Genomic DNA, 17161 nt, shown 5'->3' with positions numbered 1-17161 from the left:
CCCACCTTTGGGCTCTACTAGCTGGTAAAGGGGAGCCTGGTTGTTACTCTGTAGAGGAGAAGGTGCTGACCACCGCCCGGTAAATGGGGGAAGCGGGCACAGGCAGCTTCCCTCTTCCTCTCACTCCTGAGGGGAACGGCAGCCTCCCCTGCCTTCTTACTTTTTCAGTCAGTGGCCAAAGCAGAGTCCTCTCGTTCTTCGCCTCCTTTCCACCCCAGGCCCTTCCTGCTGGTGCCTAGACCACCAGACCCTCCTAACCTTGGTGTCTCTTCCAGGCCCCCCCTCTCTGGGGGGCTGGGATTCCCTCTGCCCCACCCCTTCTCCAAAGGGCTGGTGGCCCTTCGCTGGCCTGCCTTCCCCTCCCCCCTACTCTCCACCCCCCAGCCTCAACTGGGAATGGCCCTGAATCCAGCATTTCCAGCATTTCGAAACCAAGATTGTTTTGAAATCCCTGAGTACTTCTCCACCCCCCTCTGGCTCCCCTCCTCCCCACTAGTCCAGAATTTAGTCCTCTAATCTGACCTCACGCTGTGCATTGCCAGGGTCTGTGTATGTGAGTTCGAGTGCTAAAGCCACGTGCATACTACTGTGTGTGTGTGTGTGTGTGTGTGTGTGTGTGTGTGTGTGGTGTGTTTGTGTATCCCAGTGTGGGTATATCTTCTGTCTGTCAGCAGGTCTGTGTGACTGGCCTGTGTCTTTTGTGATTCTGGCTCTCCTCATTCCTTGGGAGTATGGCAGCCTCTGTGGGTCTCGAGGCATTCTTAGGGAGTTTGGGGTTATTTTTAGGAGGTAGAGATCTTGGACGTGTGTCTTTGGGAGTCGTGTCTGCGTCTCAGTTGCACGTCCCAGGGAGTGTCTCTGAGGAGTGTGTGTGCCTGGGGTTGTGTCTCTTCGATGAGTTTATGTGTGTGTAAACATGTGTGTGTGTGTTCTGCTTCTGTTCCTGCTTCTCTCCTCCTCCCTTTGAACATGACTGGTGTGTGTAGTCACAGGTCTCCCCGCAGCAACCTGGGACATGGAGTACTCTGTCCCTTGATAGGGAGATTTCCTGGAGTGGGGCCAAGGCTTCTGGCAGGGCCAGGGTCCTTGGAGAGAAAGTGGTGGCATGGGGAGACTTTGGGATAAACTGCTCCCCTCCCCCCGACTGGGCTCTCTTCCTCTGCCCCTCACAGACACCCAGCACCTTTGGGGTCCCAACACCCTCTTCTTGACCTCATGATACAGTGGTGGGTGATCATAGGGAGGCCAGTCCCCAAAGGAAGGGCTAGGAGAGGGAGTTAAGCCTCCATCCCAGTCACTTGCTTCACTGGGGTTGAGGAAGGGGCTGGCCGCATCAGACCTGGGAGCTTGGTGGCTAATTTAAGATTCAGGAAAGTTGACTTCTTTAGCTAGGGGGAGACAGCAAAACAAGACAAGACATTCATATTTCCAGTCTTTACAGAAGACAGAGGAAGCTAGAATCCTAAGGGGGTGATATTCCACCCCAGAAATACAAGGCATTTGGGGTATTTGGGGTGGGGCCAGCTGCCATTGTAGCCTGGGAAGTCCTTCATGTTTAAGTTCATTCTGCAATTAGACAGTGTTCTACAATGGGGGAGGGGGCAGGGGGGAGGTTTTTTTTGTTGTTATTATTATTTTTTTTCCCAAAGCAAGGGTGGTGATAACAGAATTATGTTAGCATGGGATTCGGGCCCCGGAACCCTTGTTAATCTCCTATGACTCAGTATCCCATCCTGGGGTCTCAGGCTCTAATTGAATGCTTTCTTCTAGAAGCACTTGGGTCAGATCAGTGAGGAAGAAGAGGGCCCAGGCAGGGGCTGTTTGTAGGAGTCCAGGGCCTGTGCAGACAGCAGCAGGATGTAGGCAGAGGATAAGCTGTCCCTTCCCCCCACCCCCGTGGCCTCTGGTCCCAGGACACAGTGGGAGGAAGGGAGGCCTAGAGGCACAGGTTGGTACAGTGCTCAGTGACCCAGCAAGGGGAGGGCTTTGGCCAGGAATTTTCAGTTTGTTTCTCAATCTCTGTCTCTGAGACACGCACACACACGTCACTGCAGACACCTTCAGGAGATGAGCCTAGAAAAGTCACCTAGGGGGCGGCAGGGCAGGGCACTACCAGATGGGGCTGTGTGGAACCAGCTTCATTCTGGCAGAAGAGGCCCCGCACCTGCCCTCTTGAACTAGAAGTTGGGCCCAGCTGGAGGTCTCCTACCCAGCTCCCCCTTCCTGGGCCTGGGAGCAACACAGGCTGGACAGGGTTAAGTCTGGTTGGCAGGGACACCCCCCTGCCCCCAGTGCAGAGAGAGAGAGAGAGAGAGAGAAAGAGGGAGGGGTGGTTCGCAGCTTGCTCTAGTTGGCGTCTCTCCCAGAATTCTTCGGAAAAGAACTCCCCTTTGACCCCCAGTACAAACTGAGCCCAGCCACCAGCTTCCCTCCCGCCTGCCTGTGGGAGCTTCACCCAGCCCCCCTCCTACAGAACTGCTAAGCCAGATCCTCTCACCCCAGGCCCTCCCAACCAGGCCGGTGGGGACTTTGCGTCTTCAGGGGACAAGGGGTATAGCCAAAGGGACCACACATGGACACGGGAGAGGCCCCATTTTTATCTCTGACATAGGATGACCCTGGGGCTGGCTGGCACTGAAAGCCAGGGTCCTCTGGTCTCCCCATCCCTTCCCCCAGGACCTCAGGCCAGGTCATGGGAGTCATTGGCCCCGCCTCTGTCGAAGGCATCTTCTAGTGCCTTCTCCTTTCCTGCTTCCAGGATAGGGAGGGGGAGCAGTGTGGTGCAGCAGCTGGGTCAGGCCTGGCTCCCAGCCAATCCACAGAAGTCCTGGAGTGGGGGGGTGTGTGTGGTCGTGTCCGAGTAGCTCAGAGACTTCCTGGAGCTGCAGGCTGTGTGTGTGTGTGTGTGTGTGTGTGTGTGTGTACACGTTTCTGTGGTGTACATGTTGGGGGAGGGGCTGGGGTTATGGGAGGAGCAGGGCCCTAGATCGCTGGCTTGGGGCTTCTAGCTGTGAGTGACCCTCTCTCCACAGGGAGCCCCCTTCCCAGACCACACCCTTGAGCCTGAGCCCGGCACACGTTACTCCTGAGGTGAGAGCTCCGTGTGCTTGTGCCCGCCCTCTGCAGCCTCCTTGCTGCTCTCCTGTCTGCTGGTCTCCTGCTTGGCTTTTTGTCTTGGGCACCCTCCTCCTGGCTTTCTGCCCCCACTTCTCCTTTCATTCTCCTGCCCCCAGAGGAGGGGAGCTAGCAGCCTTACAACCTGGAACCTGGGGGGTGGGGCTGGGGCAGGGAGGGGTAAAGCCCCACCCCTGTGAAAGTCCCAGGTCTTCTCAGAGCTGGAATCTTTCCAGGCCCGGGAGGTGGGGAGCTCCTGCCCAATCACCCCTGGAGGGCAAGGTAGGGTTTCCTGGTCATCCCAAGTGCTTGCCCCGCTCTGTCCTGGCTTTGGCCTCCCCCTGCTGAGTCAAAGCCAGGGTGGCTATCAGCCACCGAAATGTGGTTTCTGCCCTGGCTTCCAGACACACACACACACACACACACACACACACAGACACACACACACACACACACACACACACAAACACACACACGCTCTCTCCCTACTGCTAACCCCCCCTCCTTCCCTCCCTCCCCTCCTTCCTTACTTAGCAACAACTCCCTGAATTCACAACAAACACGCCTGTAGGCTCCTGGGCTGACTAGGGAAGGCTGCAGAAGGCGGAGGTCTGGGAGGAGGCACGTCTCTCAGACTGTCCTCCGGAGGGAGGGGCTTCTGATCCCCCCCACTCTCCTTCCTGGGGGCCCGCTGGAGGCCACTGCCTCTCAGGGACCAGGAGGAAGTCATCCCATTTCCAACTCAGGCAATGAAAAAAGTGGGGAGCAGTGACAGGTGTGGCTGAGCAGGTGTGGGGGCAGGGCTTGGACTCTACCCTTCATTAGTGAGTCCCACTTGACTTTTGACCCCCACCTGGAGAGGGAGAGGGGTGGCAGACTCCTCTCCAGCCCACCGGTCTCTCTCAGCAGGGGCCCGGTATTGTTGTCATGGTAACTTGCCTGGCTCCCTTCCGACTATTAGGGACCTGGATGGACAAGGAGGACATAGCGGACTGGGGGTGGGTGGGACTGGGGGCCCCCCCGGAGAACTTTGCTCTCAGGGCACCTGTGCCGAGGGGGTGGGGAGGGGTGCCCTCTCTCTGATCTCTTCCTTGGGCAGGAACTTGTGGTCTCTAGCCAGGACCTGGGGCACATCGGGCGTGGAGGGAGTGTGTGTGGAATGGTGAGGGGCGCCCATTCTCTCATTAGAGCACTGATACAGGGTGAACTGGTCTCGCAAAATGGTTAAGAACCCAGTTGCGGGCGTGTCTGGGTTCAAATCCCTATTCTTCTCATTCTGGACTGTGTAATTTAGGCAAGTCACCTAACTTCCTTGTGCCTTAAATTGGGGGATCATAAAAGTACTTTGGTGTAGAGCTGTTGTGAGGATTAAATTAGATCGTGTGTATGTGTAGTGTTCAGGACAGCCTGATGCGATGGCGTAAAATGCTCAGTATGAGGTAGTGAGCCTCCTCTTTGCTCCTAGACATTGCTTTCTCCAGGAACTCCTAACCCCACCCCCGGGGGCGCTTTGGCCTGGAAGAATGGTTGGCCAACAGCAGTGGAGGACTGGGGAGTGCGGGTGGGGGTGGGGGAGAACAACCTTCCCAGTACTTTGGACTCGGAGATTCTAAGACCCTTCCAGACTCACTTTCTCACTGCCTCAGTCTCCCCACTGTTGGAGCCAGCTTACATCTTGGGTGCAGGTTCACCAAATGGCCATAGGCCCAGAGAGGGGCCTTGGGGACGTAGGACATGTCCCTCCCTATCTGCCAGTGCTTCTCAGGCTGAGCTCTCCCTCCCCCAGGCTGCTGGCTCAGATCAACTTAGCACCCTCCCACCCTTCCATCCCGGCTGCTCTGTTCTTGCACCAGGCTGAACGCCACATTCTGTCCTTAAATGGCTTAACTGGCTGCCTCCTCTCCTTCCTGGCCTAAGGGGTCAGGGACCTTCCTTGGGGAGAACAGTGGCAATGTGGAGCTGCGACATGCATGGCAGCTGTTAGGGCTGCCCCAGGGTCCCCCGGATTCCCTGTACCCTCTGCCTGGGCATTTTCCCCGAGTGTGGCAGAGCAGGGCCCAGGCCTGTGATATGTATAGAAGCCCAGATGGGCATGCCTGGCACCTGCCACACACAGACGGGCAGGGAGGAGGCATCCTGAAGCTCAGAGGAGGGGTGGGGTCACATCAGTATCCATAGGGGCCAGAGGACTCTTTTCATGGGCTGCGTGGTAAGTGTGGGCAGCGCTGGAAAGAGTTCTGCTTCAGCCCTGTGTGCCCTGGGGTAGGGTGAGTGCCAAGGAACACGGGGTGAGCAGGGCTTCTGAGGGGAGTGGCATGGAGCCGAGGCTTGGGAACCTCTGGAGGAGGACCCCAGGCGTGGACAGCAGAGTGGACAGACAGCGTTTGGCTCTTCCAGGGAGTGAGTATCCAGATCTCAGGGGAAAGTGGATTGTAAGATGTGGCAGAAGTGCCTGTGATCCCAGGGCTCCTGGGTCTGAAACCTGGGCTTGGTGGCCAGGAACCTTCTCTGGCCTGGTACCGCCCCTGGCTCCACGCATCCTTCTGGAACCCTCAGCCCTTCTTCTGGAGCCAGAGAGGACCCTTCCCTTCTATGGGCCTGAAAGTGAGGGCTCTGGGTTGGCCTGGGCCGTGCTGCACTGCTGGGCTGGCCATGCTGCCTATGCCTGGCCCCTGGGGCCTGTTCCTTGGGCAGGCTGGGGCTATTTTTGGGATTGGGCTGGGGCTCTAGGGCTGGTTTAGATGTTCCAATGTGAACAGGAGAAAATGGGAACAGATGGCTGGAGGGTCCTGCTGGGAGCAGGTTATTTTTAGGGCCTTATTAACCCTTTGGGGGCTTGTGGAGCCACCCTGAGAGGGACAACCCTCTCTAGTTGAGAAGAGGACAAGTCTTTTCCCTGGACCCCTGCTTTCCAGAACTTCCTGCACCAGTTGCTACTCTGGCCCTCTCAGACCCTTCGCTCTTTAAGGACGTGCATGCATGAGGAGAAAGTAGGCTCCAGCTTCCTCCACCCCACGTCCTGCAGGAGATGACCAAGTAGGCAGGGAGAGGGCTGCCTGGCTGGGGGCAGCTGGGCCACTATTGACAGGAAATCCCCTCTGACTTGCCTCCTGAGGTTTTGAGACACACACCTGAAGCTAAGAGAGTGGATAACTGCTTTCTGGGTTCACACTCTGGTTTTGAGTGTATGTCGGTGAAGTCAGTGATGCCCAGGGAAGAGCTAGCTCTTCCAAGAGAGCAGAAGAGCCACGTCTTTGTACCTGGTCCCCCTTATATGATGTCCTTGCGCCCCATTCCCTTGGATGCTCCAAGGGCAAATGCCTACCTTTATTTACCAAATGCCCACATATCTGGGGGCTACGAGAGGGTAAAGAAGGGGAGGGACATTGTGGCCAGAGGTGGTTTCTTGAGGGCCAACTATGTCATAGGCATTCTCTGAGCTGGTTTCACTAAGAAAACCATCTTACCCTATACATGTACCCTCACTTTGAAGATGAGGATACAGGTCAGAGGGACAAGTCCTCTAGCTCAGACAGGGCGGGATGTGATTGGCACCTTGTCTCCCTGACCGTGAACCCGGCCCTCGTAACCCTCAATGCACTCCAGGCCTGGCATCCCAACCCCAGGAGGTAAGGCTTCTGGGGACAGGATCTCTTCAGGGAGCAGGTTTCTGGAATGAGTGTGGGAAAGGAGGCCTGGGGGCAGGGGACCCTGCCTGTCCCTGGTCTCACAATCCCCTAAGCCCTTCTACCCTGAGGGTGCCAGGACTGACACCAGAAACCCCGTTTGGCCTTCCTGTCTTCCCTGCGGGAGGATCACAGGCATACATCCTGTCTCTCAGTCCCCACCCCCACCCCGTCCTGGCCCACAGGCTCCTGCTTCCTGCAGGGTCACGGCCATCTGGATGTCAACGTGGGCAGAGCTGGAGGGCCCTCCAGGTGCTGCTGGGGCCAGGGGCTTGGGCCAGGCAGGCGGGGTGAGGGGGCAGGGAGGATGTGTCTGCCGCTGGCGGTACCTGGGGGAGCAAGCCGAGTGTCGGGCGCTGGGTGAGGTCCCGCCCCGTGGTGCGCTGCTGGCTGTGCCAGCAGTCTGCCCGCACTCTGGTCCTCCCACAATGGCCCCATTGTTCCCAGCCGCCAGGCAGTTTGGAGGAGGTTCCTAGGCCACCCCCCCCCCCCCAACAGGGGCCAGATTAACCCCTTGGAGGACAGGCCAGGTGAGGGCCTACAGGGGGCTACCCTGCCCAGTCCTCCCTTCTGGGCCTCTGGGCTTTGGGAAGTCACCTTTCACCCACATGTACCCAGCGACAGGACCACTGCAGACACCGGGGTCTCCCCCAGGGAGGGAGGAGCACCTAGACCCTCTCCCACCCCCACCGTGGTGCAGGTGCCAGGGGCCAGGAAGTGCCAGTGGGGTGGCAGGCGGAGACCAGATATATTTGGGCCGGTGGGGCTAATTCCAGCCACCACTGCCTGCCCTACTGGCTCCTGAGCTCCTTTCCTTCCTGTGAAACCAGAGCTGGGTTGGGCCTAGCTCAGGATTTCGGTGGATTTAAAGAGGCAGCACCATCCCTGCCAGCCTGGCTTCCTCTCCCCCTCCCCAGGTAGGGTCTGGGGCAGAGAGAGGACTGAAGAGAACTTCTGGCTCTTGCCTTGCCCCGGGCTAACCCTGGGCCCTTACCCCGGTTGGGGGTACCAGGCTCTTGGCAGCTCCTCTCTCCCAGAGCTTTGGGCGGGTGGGGTGGGCGGGGGTGGGCTGTGGTTTCCTGTGTTGGCTGTTTGTGCCTGGCCCAGAGTGCCCGCCGCCTGCCTGGGCTTCCTGCCCTGTCTTGTTTCCTTGTGCCCCCCACCCTCCCTTCCCCCTCCGCCCTGAGGGAGGGGGCAGCCAGGGACTGGGCAGCAGCCTTTGGGGGCACCCCACTGCCAAGGCATGACTGCGTCCCAAGGTCTGGCCACCTTGGCACTGGCTGAGGGAGCCAAGAGAGGTGACTTCAAGCTTGTCTAGGCAATGCCACTTGTCTTACAGACTCCAGAAGGGACAGTGGGCACCAGAATGGGCAGAACACCCCCTTCTCCCCAGAAGCACCTTGTTCAGAGACCCCAACTAAAGTAGTCTGGGACTAGGAGTTCCCACAGAACTGCAGGACTGGGGTTGCCTGGCAACACTCTGGGGCTGCAGGTGGGGCAAGGTGGTTTGTCAACCAGACAAAAATGATTGATTTGCATGGTCTCCTTTGGCAAGAGGTGGGGTTGGGGGAAGTGGGGAGAGCTGCCAGGAGCCAGGGTGAGGGGAAGGCCTCCGAGGACCCACACAGAGGGTCCCAGAGCAATACCTTGGTCCTCGAGCAGATTTCCTGCTGGGCTGTGAATCCTTGACCTCCCCTCTTGGGCTGAGTCACCACCTCAGGAAGAGGAAGTGACCTGGGTGGTAGAGGAGAGCTTCTAGGGACCAAGGAGTCCAGAAACCCAGGGGAAAAGGGACCCAGCCCTTGTCTTGGGAGCTGCATCTCCTTGAGCCCAGGGACAATAATTCCACCTCCATGGCTCACGGAGGGCCTGAGCAGCCCATTTCTTCTCTATAGAGGAGTCTGCCCACCATGCTGGGGAGCATGAAGCCTCCAAACCATTTTCTTTTTCTTTTAAAATATTTTATTTATTTATTTGACAGAGAGAGATCACAAGTAGGCAGAGAGGCAGGCAGAGAGAAAGAGGAGGAAGCAGGCTCCTGTCGAGCAGAGAGCCTGATGCGGGACTTGAACCCAGGACCCTGAGATCATGACCTGAGCTGAAGGCAGCGGCTTAACCCACTGAGCCACCCAGGTGCCCCTCCAAACCATTTTCTTGTTTCCTCTCTTGGGTGGTTTTGAGCTAGGCAATGAGGCCAGTGGGCCAGTTGGAGAACCAAGCAGGGGGTCCCAGCGCTGGGGCAGCTGAAAATAGTCAGGTTGCCACTGGTGTGTGAATGCCCATTATACCTGTGCTGGTTCTGTGTTGAGCCTCCATTGAAGGCATCCGTGGAAGCCTTCCTGATCTCCCTCCCCCCACCGGGGTCAGGTTCACCGGCTCCCCCTAACGCCCTAGGGAAGGCCATGGGGAAGCAGCTGACCTCAGGCTCTTTATCTCAACAGCCTCCTGGTTTGTGCCCCTGGCCCTTTGCTCCTGCTTGTGAGCACAAGTCACCACTCCAGCGTCCCATGCCTTTCCTTTCCCTCATCCCAGGCGCTCCTGCTCCTGTGCTGGGAGGCCCCCTTCACTCCCAGCACCCACCAGGAGTTAGCCACCCCCCATCCCTAGGCCCTCCAGGTGTCTTGGGGGGAGCTGAGGGTGTAGAGGTGGAATGGTCTTTGGGAGCCCCTGCAAACTCCTGAGGGGTAGGGGGGAGGTGTGAGATGGGAAAGTCCTGACTCATCTGTGCTTGACTCAGCTCGCCCTGCGGTGGGGTGGGAGCGAGGGGGTGGAGTTGGAGAGGGGAGGGCCACTCCAAGATCCTTCTGAGGACTGACTGGGGACACCGGAGAGAACTAATTTTCTAACAGCCCCTTCCCAAAATATTCCAAGTCCCAACATTTGAAGCTGTAAACACAGGAGGTAGTGCGGGCCTAGAAGCCCACCTTTCTGGTGCCGGCTCTGATGAGGAGTCTTGACTTCAAGGGAGGGGGGAGGAGACACTGAAGTTGGGGTGGGGGAAGCCCCAGGAATGGGCTCTTGGAGCTGCCACATACTGGTCACATGACCCAGGGGCACACAGATTCCTTTTGGCACACCTCAGTTTCTTTCTGGTGAAATGGGGATAATAATACTGTCTCTTTAGGTGATAGGTAGTTTTGAGGACTTTGGTGGTGAAGGTGCGAGCTTGACTGAGAAGCGTCAGGCCACAGGCCCCGTCCCTAAGCCCAGGTCCCTCTCCAGCCCTCCTCTTAACTGCTTCTGCTCTAACCTGTTGCAGGAGATTGGGGCTGGCGGAGGGAGGTTTCCCAGCCGGCCCTGGACTTTGGAACCGTCCCCTGAGGAGCCTCTCTTCCCGGAGGGAGACCTAGAAAAGGGAAGGCCAATACGCCTGGGGTTAATTTAGGGTTAGACTCCCACACGGTTAGGGGTGGGTGGGGGCCTCGCCTCCGCGTCCAGCCCAGCCTCCAGCAGCCCCGCTGGGAGCGGCAGAGTGCGCACCGGTGTCACGCTGGGCGGATCACGAGGGCGAGGCTGGGCCCAAGTCTCCCCCCCTCCCCCACCTCGATCGGTGGGGCGGGGGAGCGCAGGGCAGGGGGCGGTTGGGTGAGGCTTGTGTGTTTGCGTGAGTCTGTTGGTGTATCTATGGCCTCGCGTGTTTGTGTGTACGCGCGCGTGTGTTCCTTTGTCACTACCAGGCTCAACTTTCTCTGGTTCCCTTGGGGCCGGGTCTCAGTCTTTTCATCCGTTCCCTGAGTCGGCGCGCTCCCTCTCTGCCGTCGGGCAGCTTGGGCGGCTGCGGGTGCCCCAGGCTGATTCCGTGCTCCTGCTTGGGCCAGCGCCTCCCTCGCCCTCCAGCACACCTCCGCGGGTCGGCGTGGGCGCGCCTCTAGTTTCCTGGGCTCCGTGCGTGTCTTTGTCTCCCCGTCCACGTGTGAGCTGTGAGTGTGTGTGAGTCAGAGTTCGGGTGCTTGCGGGTCTCGGCGCCCCTGCCAGGCGGCGCCCAGGGCTAGGCCGAACCCCGGCCCGAGGCCGCCGCCGCCGCCGCCGCCGCCCCGCCCAGCCCCTGGCCGCACTTGGCCGGGTGTCTGTCCGTGCGGCGCGTGCGGGGCCCGGCGAGGCCCGTCTCCCGCTCCCTCGCTCGCTCGCTCGCTCGCTCGCTGGCTCCCTCGCTCGCTCTGCCTCTCGCTCGGGCTCTGTCGAAGGGGGCGGGGTGGGGTGCAGGGGCGGGGGGGGGGGAGGAGGGGAGGCTCCTGCATTCTTGCGGTCGGGGAGGAATCTGAGCCAGCGTTATTGGTCTCCAGAAGAGCCCAGCTGCAGCCCCGGGGCCCCGCCAGGCCTCTCGCTGCCCGCCCGGGCCTGCTGGAATGGGCACGGGCTAGGCCTCGAGCTGGGGGCGGGGCGGGGCATTGCCCCTACCCAGGCCGCCTCGACGCCGGGGGGCGCCCTGGGGGCGGGGCGAGAGGAGTACCCCATCCAGGGTGAAGGACGTGCCTGGGAGCGGGAGTCCCCCAAGGGGCCAGAGCAGACCTCACGGCCGCCTCACGCGGGCGCCTTTGCAACCTATCCTTTTAGTGACTTCTGCCTCTGCCGCCCGGGGAAAGGGGGGCCCTGCTAGAGACTGCAAGCTCCCTGAGGGTCAGGTGCGGGAGGGATGGGGATACAATCGGCCTCTAGGATAGAGACCCCACCTAGTAGTCCTCCCTTTCCATTCCCACCTTACCCTGTCTAGTTCCCTAGTCCTAGGGCTGTTGGGTCCTCCCTTCTCCCCTCCCCTCCTACACCCCCTCCCCAAGTCACAAGTTTTCTCTTTGGGGCTTGTTGCTGCAGTCCGTGCTCCAGTACCGAGTACCTGGCTGGGCCCTGGGCACGCACAGGGGCCGTAGCCCCACTGTGTGTGGGAGCCATGAGGATCCTGGCTAACAAGACAAGGTGTGTGGGTGTCGTGGAGGGCGGGAAGTGTGTGTGTGTGTGGAGTGCCGGGAAGGGAAGGGCCCAGTGATCATGGGGCTGAGATGTGCTGGCTTGGACAGTGAGCCCTATGGCCACTTGGCTTCTAAGGCCACCGGTGGGCTAAAGGGGGGTCAGAATGGGATGGCCTGCCCAGAGGCAGGAGCCCACAGCCTTCATGTCTGGTCCCAGGGGACAGAGGGCAGTGGCAATCAACTAGGCCTGCTGTTCTAGTCCCTCTCAGCCCTTGCCTCCTAAAAAACGCTTTGAGCAGACCCTGGCCCACCCCACTGTCGGGTGCAGTGGCGCCCTCTGGCCTCAAGTCTAGCTGGGGGTGGAAGCTGGAGGGAGGGGCGGTGCCTGCCTCCCTCCCCTTCCCCAGGAGAAGCCGGCAGACAGGGCCAGGCGGCAGCAGCAGGACAGCAGAGCTGAAATAAATCTGAGCTGGTGTGGAATGAGGGGGGATAAATATCCTCTCCCGTGATGTGATCTTTCCAGCGGCTATTAATAGGTCTCCGGGGAGGGGGAGGCGGTGGGGGGAGCGGGCTGGAGCTTAAAGGGCCCGCAGCCTGGCTGCAGGAATCCTTGGCTTCCAGCTTCGCTCCAGTCTGCTCTGCACACCGTGCCCCTCCCCCTTCCCTCCTGCTCCTGCCTGCCTGCCTGCCAGCCCTGCTGGTAGACCCCCTTCAGGCTTTCCCGTCCTGCTCTGAGGAGCTGTCTGGACCAGTGGGTACCACTCTGCAGTGTGCTTGTCCCCACGTCCCCAGGGGACTAGGGCTGAGGCATGAGCAGTGACCCTGGGGTCCTGTGCCCCTTACCTGCTGGTGTGGAGCACATCAAAGTTGAGGATTAGGACCTTGGAAGGAGTCTGGAGAGAGCAAACCCTGAAAGAGATGTTCAGGTGTTGGTCAGGTGCTAGTTGGGGGGAGTTGCTGGGAGGCTTGCTGTCCGATGGATGTTGGGGGTGGGGGTGGATTCTGCCTCCCCAGGCCCTGGTTTGTACTTGAATTGTGGTCTGAGAGGTGGAGAGGATTGCCCTATCTTCACTCCCCAAGGTGGAGAAAGGCATCAGCCCTTGTCTGAGGGACCACAGGAGGAGATAGGGAATAGCTGGTGGTCTTAACACGCTCCTTGGCCCCCACGCCCATTACCATTAAGTGAGGCAGGATGGGGACGGTTAAAATGCAGGCATGCTAGGCCCCTAGCAAGATTAACCTTTCGTGTTTCTCCCACCTTGTCCCAGGTTACCCCACCCCAGGAGGAGAGAAGCTCCAGGGAGCCCGCCGCTGTCCCCGCGCGGCCACTGCCCCCCAGCCCCAGCCAAGCCAATGCACCCAGAAAATAAGTTGACCAATCATGGCAAGACAGGGAATGGAGGGGCCCAATCCCAGCACCAGAATGTGAACCAAGGACCCACCTGCAACCTGGGCCCGAAGGGCGTGGGGGCGGGGAGCCATGGGGCCAAGGCCAACCAGATCTCACCCAGCAACTCAAGTCTGAAGAACCCCCAAGCAGGGGTGCCCCCTTTCAGCTCACTCAAGGGCAAGGTGAAGAGGGAGCGGAGCGTGTCTGTGGACTCTGGAGAGCAGCGAGAGGCTGGGACCCCATCCCTGGATTCAGAGGCCAAAGGTACCCCATTTCCTGATTCCTAAGACCCCAGTATGTTCCAGTCCAAGGCCCACGCTTGCTGCCCCCTTTGTCTAATCCTTTTCCCTTGCTTCTCTCCAGCATTTATGTGGGGTCACCTTTCTCTTACCCCCGTTATACCCACTGGCTTGGCCATTCTCTCAGGAGCAGGGGTGGCCAGGGTGGGGCCTTGTTATCTTCAGGTGCCACCCATGGAGGGGCCACACAGCGTGATGGTCAGCCTCATTCCTCTCTGGAGGGGGAGAGGGAGGTGCTCTGGGGTGAGGAGCAGACCCACACACCTCCTAAGGAACCTCCTGGTATCCCATCTGGTGGGAGTCTTTGAGCAGGCTCTGGGGCCTGCAAGGGTAGCAGTGGCTCTCCCCTCCCTCACCACCCCCCCAGCCCTAATTAGAACCAGTTGTGGTTGGGGATTATGCCGTGCTTGGTGCTGGGTGGGGGAAGGGAGACAGGCAGCGGGGCTGGAGAGAGAAATCAGAAACAAATGGTGTGGTGGGGGCCAAGGGCTGGCAAAGTGCCCACCATGGCCTGGGCAGTGCCCTCTTAGGGTGGGACATCTGGGAGAATGGGCCCATGGAGACCCTGGCTGTGGGAGGACGGGGCCTCTGGGCACTTGGTTTGACCCCTGCCCGCCTTGTCCTGCCTGGGCAGAGGTGGCACCCCGGAGTAAGCGGCGGTGTGTGCTGGAGCGGAAGCAGCCATACAGCGGGGACGAATGGTGCTCAGGACCCGACAGCGAGGAGGACGACAAGCCCATTGGGGCCACCCACAGTGAGTGCCCATTGCTGCCAGGATCTTGTGGCCCATGGTGCCCCAGGGACATGTCTGCCCTGAGGGAGCCTCCCTCTCCTCACCTTCAAAGGCCTGAGTCTGAGATAGAGCAAGGGCCAGAACCCAGACTACTTCTTTCCCGTCTCACCTGTCACTCGGTCCCTCCCTACGCTGTGACAGCTTAGCCCCTGCCTTCCAGGTGCTCAGTAAGCCCCTCTTCCTAGGGACAGAGGTGGAGTGGGGTAGCCCCTCCTGGCCCTACCACCTCCACCTCCTCCCATGAATTCTTGGCCTCTGCTGCCACCTACTGGTCAATAGAGGGAGGGTGGCGAGCGTCCTGCATTGCTGGGAGCCAGACAGTTGGTTCAGAAGTCTGGCTGAGCCTGGGTGGGAGCTGACCTTGGCTCTGTCTCTGGCTCCCATCCCCAGCCTCTGACTGACGGCTGGCAAATGCCTAGCGTGCATCACCAGGACGAGTGTGGGTGTGGGTGGATGCCCACCCTTCTCATTCTTTTATTGACCAGTGTGTATTTGGGCCTTGCTCAAATAATGGGGAGAACCGGACACTCTTCCACTCTTGGGAAGCCCGCACACATTTATTGGGTGATTTCCCTCAAAGCTGACATCTCTTTGAGGGGAGAAACAACTTAATGCCGGTGAACTAGCCAGAGAATGTTAAATTGTGACCTGCTGGGTGGGCTGGGACCCTAGAAAGTAGGAAGGAAAAAATGTTCTGGCTCCTTTGCTACTTTGTTTAATCCTTCCAATAGCCCTGGGAAGTAGGTGTGGTTACGGTTAAGATGCCTGTTGCTTGGTCACAGGCCAAGCAGATGTTTTTGGAAGGAGTGGACCATGTCTGTGGAGGTGGGGTGTACAGGCTGGAACTTTAAAGGTCCTCTGGTCCCAGGTGCCACCCCAGGGGACTGGCCGTCCATGAGCCCCTCTGAACCCATCAGGGACAGATGGGGGTGGTCACTGCCTCCTGGGACCCACAGCCCCCATCAGTTCGCTTTTATAACTTTAGACTGCCAGGATGTAGAAACATTGGAAGAAACAGGGAAATACGGAGAAGGTGCTACCATCCCGTCCCCAGCACTAAGGCAACCACTGATACTATTTTATTTGTAGTTGCCAAGATGTTCTCAGAGAGTTCTTATCTTGGGGGCAGCCGATGTAGCGGCTAATAGCACAGACGCTGCAGTCACACAACTTTGGTTGGTATCTTGGATCTCCCATTTATTATTTGTGTGAGTTTGGGAAAGGGTCCCAGTTTCCTCATCTATAGGAATGGATTTCTTCACAGGATTGGTGTGAGGAGTAAATAACTTGCTACATGTGACACTTACAACACTGCTCGTTTTCATTATTGTTATTGTACTAGAAAGTTCCTTATTGGAATAAAGCCTGCCTCCCTCCTATAACTTGTACCCGGGAGTCCTAGCTCTGTGTACAGAATATTATGCACCTTCCTATTCCCAGGACAGCCCTCACACACTGAGGCCAGCTCTCAGGCCCCCCAGCCCCCAAGCTTTTGTTTGTCTCTGTTATTCTGTGCAGAATTTATTTATCTTGGCATGGGAGTGGGTCCACTGACTTACCTAATCTCGTTAATGACCACACATAGATCTTTTTGGGGCTTGGACTTCGGTCTACTTTGTGACCATGGGACAGACATCATTTGGTGCTCAGGTGGTCAGTCTACGCCGGGAGGGCACCCACTATGCCAGTCTTTTCTAACTCTGTTTTCTAAGTGATTGTTGTTGTTGTTGGCGACATATTTCTGAAGTTGCTGTAAAAATAGATTTCTTTGACATGTCCCGCTGTGCAGAGCAGGGAGTTAGTGTTCCCATTTTATAGATGAAGCAACAGAGGTTTAAAGGGATGAGCTGTCTTGTTCCTAAGGGCACAGAGTCCGTTAGTGGTGAGCTAGAATGCAAAACCAGTTATCATTTGACTCATCAATCTGTGCAGTCTCTTGGCCTTCTCGCCTCACCTGGTCAGAGCATTTGCAGGTGCACACACCCACCCACACACACACCCGTAGTCTGTGGGCTCAGAACAGGCCTTTGGAGTCCCAGCCCAGGTTCAGATCCCGGTTTGGCACTGATGGGCTGTGTCATGTCGGGTGAGTTAATGTCATTCCTCCAGAGTTGTTTCCTCCTCTGTAAAGCAGAGTGTAGGACACCTGCCTTCCAGGGATGTTGTGGTCAGAGGGAATCACATCTGTAAGTGTCCTTTGGGATGCCACGCACAGGGGAGCCTGTTCCATTTCCCCTCCCCCTCATCTCCATATGGTCCCCATGATTTCTGTCCTGGTTGAAGATGTCTAGGGCAAGTAAGCGTGGACACCAGGCACGTACCACCGGAGTGTGGCAACAGATCACCTAGCTGGCCTGAGCTGAAAAGCAGTGAGCCTGCCTGGGATGGGGTGGGGGGCAGCGCCAGCGGGCTCTCCTTTCTGAGTCGAGGCTGCTTACCCGGCTTCTCTCCTCTCTCCTGCAGACTGTAATGTAGCAGACCCAGCCATGACGGCCCCACAGCTGGGTCCCGGCCAAGCCGCCCAACTTCCCCTCAGCGAGAGCAGCACCCCAGGACCCCCACATGGGCCGCTGCCTGGCCTCCGGCCAGACGCCCCTGGGGGTGGGGGTGGGGGTGTTCCTGGCAAGCCTCCCTCACAGTACGTGTACGTCTTCACCACCCACCTGGCCAACACGTAAGTGCCTCGGGGCAGGCCCAGCCTGCTCTGTGCCCCCTCAGCCTGCAGTCCTGAGTGTCGGCCTGCAGGGAGCCAGGGCTGGGCTGGGCTAGGTGGGGGAAGGGCAAGAGCTCCCCCCTACCCTCCCGCCAGCCCACCTGCCTCCCTGACCGATTTGTGCCTGACCCTTCTGTGCAGGGCCGCCGAGGCCGTACTGCAGGGCCGGGCTGACTCCATCCTTGCCTACCACCAGCAGAACGTGCCCCGGGCCAAGCTGGACCAGGTGAGTGGGGCGCCTCTGAGAATAGTGGGATTGGTT

General features: G+C 58.8%; 1 protein-coding gene across 4 annotated transcripts in view; it reads left to right on the top strand.

Moving 5' to 3' along the window:
• BCL9L (BCL9 like) overlaps positions 1-17161 on the top strand; it is a 28185-nt gene that overhangs the window by 4041 nt on the left and 6983 nt on the right. Inside the window, exons 2-7 of one of the 4 annotated variants that reach the window (XM_059182683.1) lie at positions 3033-3090; positions 11610-11711; positions 12973-13358; positions 14028-14147; positions 16650-16860; positions 17041-17125. In XM_059182683.1, the coding sequence (XP_059038666.1) occupies positions 11686-11711; positions 12973-13358; positions 14028-14147; positions 16650-16860; positions 17041-17125 (828 nt within the window). In that variant the 5' untranslated portion in view covers positions 3033-3090; positions 11610-11685. The remainder of the gene's footprint in view (positions 1-3032; positions 3091-11609; positions 11712-12972; positions 13359-14027; positions 14148-16649; positions 16861-17040; positions 17126-17161) is intronic. The other 3 variants (XM_059182692.1, XM_059182707.1, XM_059182699.1) reach the window with 3 other exon arrangements.

This window comes from Mustela lutreola, chromosome 1 (genome assembly GCF_030435805.1).
Source record: "Mustela lutreola isolate mMusLut2 chromosome 1, mMusLut2.pri, whole genome shotgun sequence".
Taxonomy (NCBI): Eukaryota; Metazoa; Chordata; class Mammalia; order Carnivora; family Mustelidae; genus Mustela; species Mustela lutreola.
Note: the sequence above shows the minus strand (reverse complement) of the source record. Positions and strands in the feature narration are given on the sequence as shown.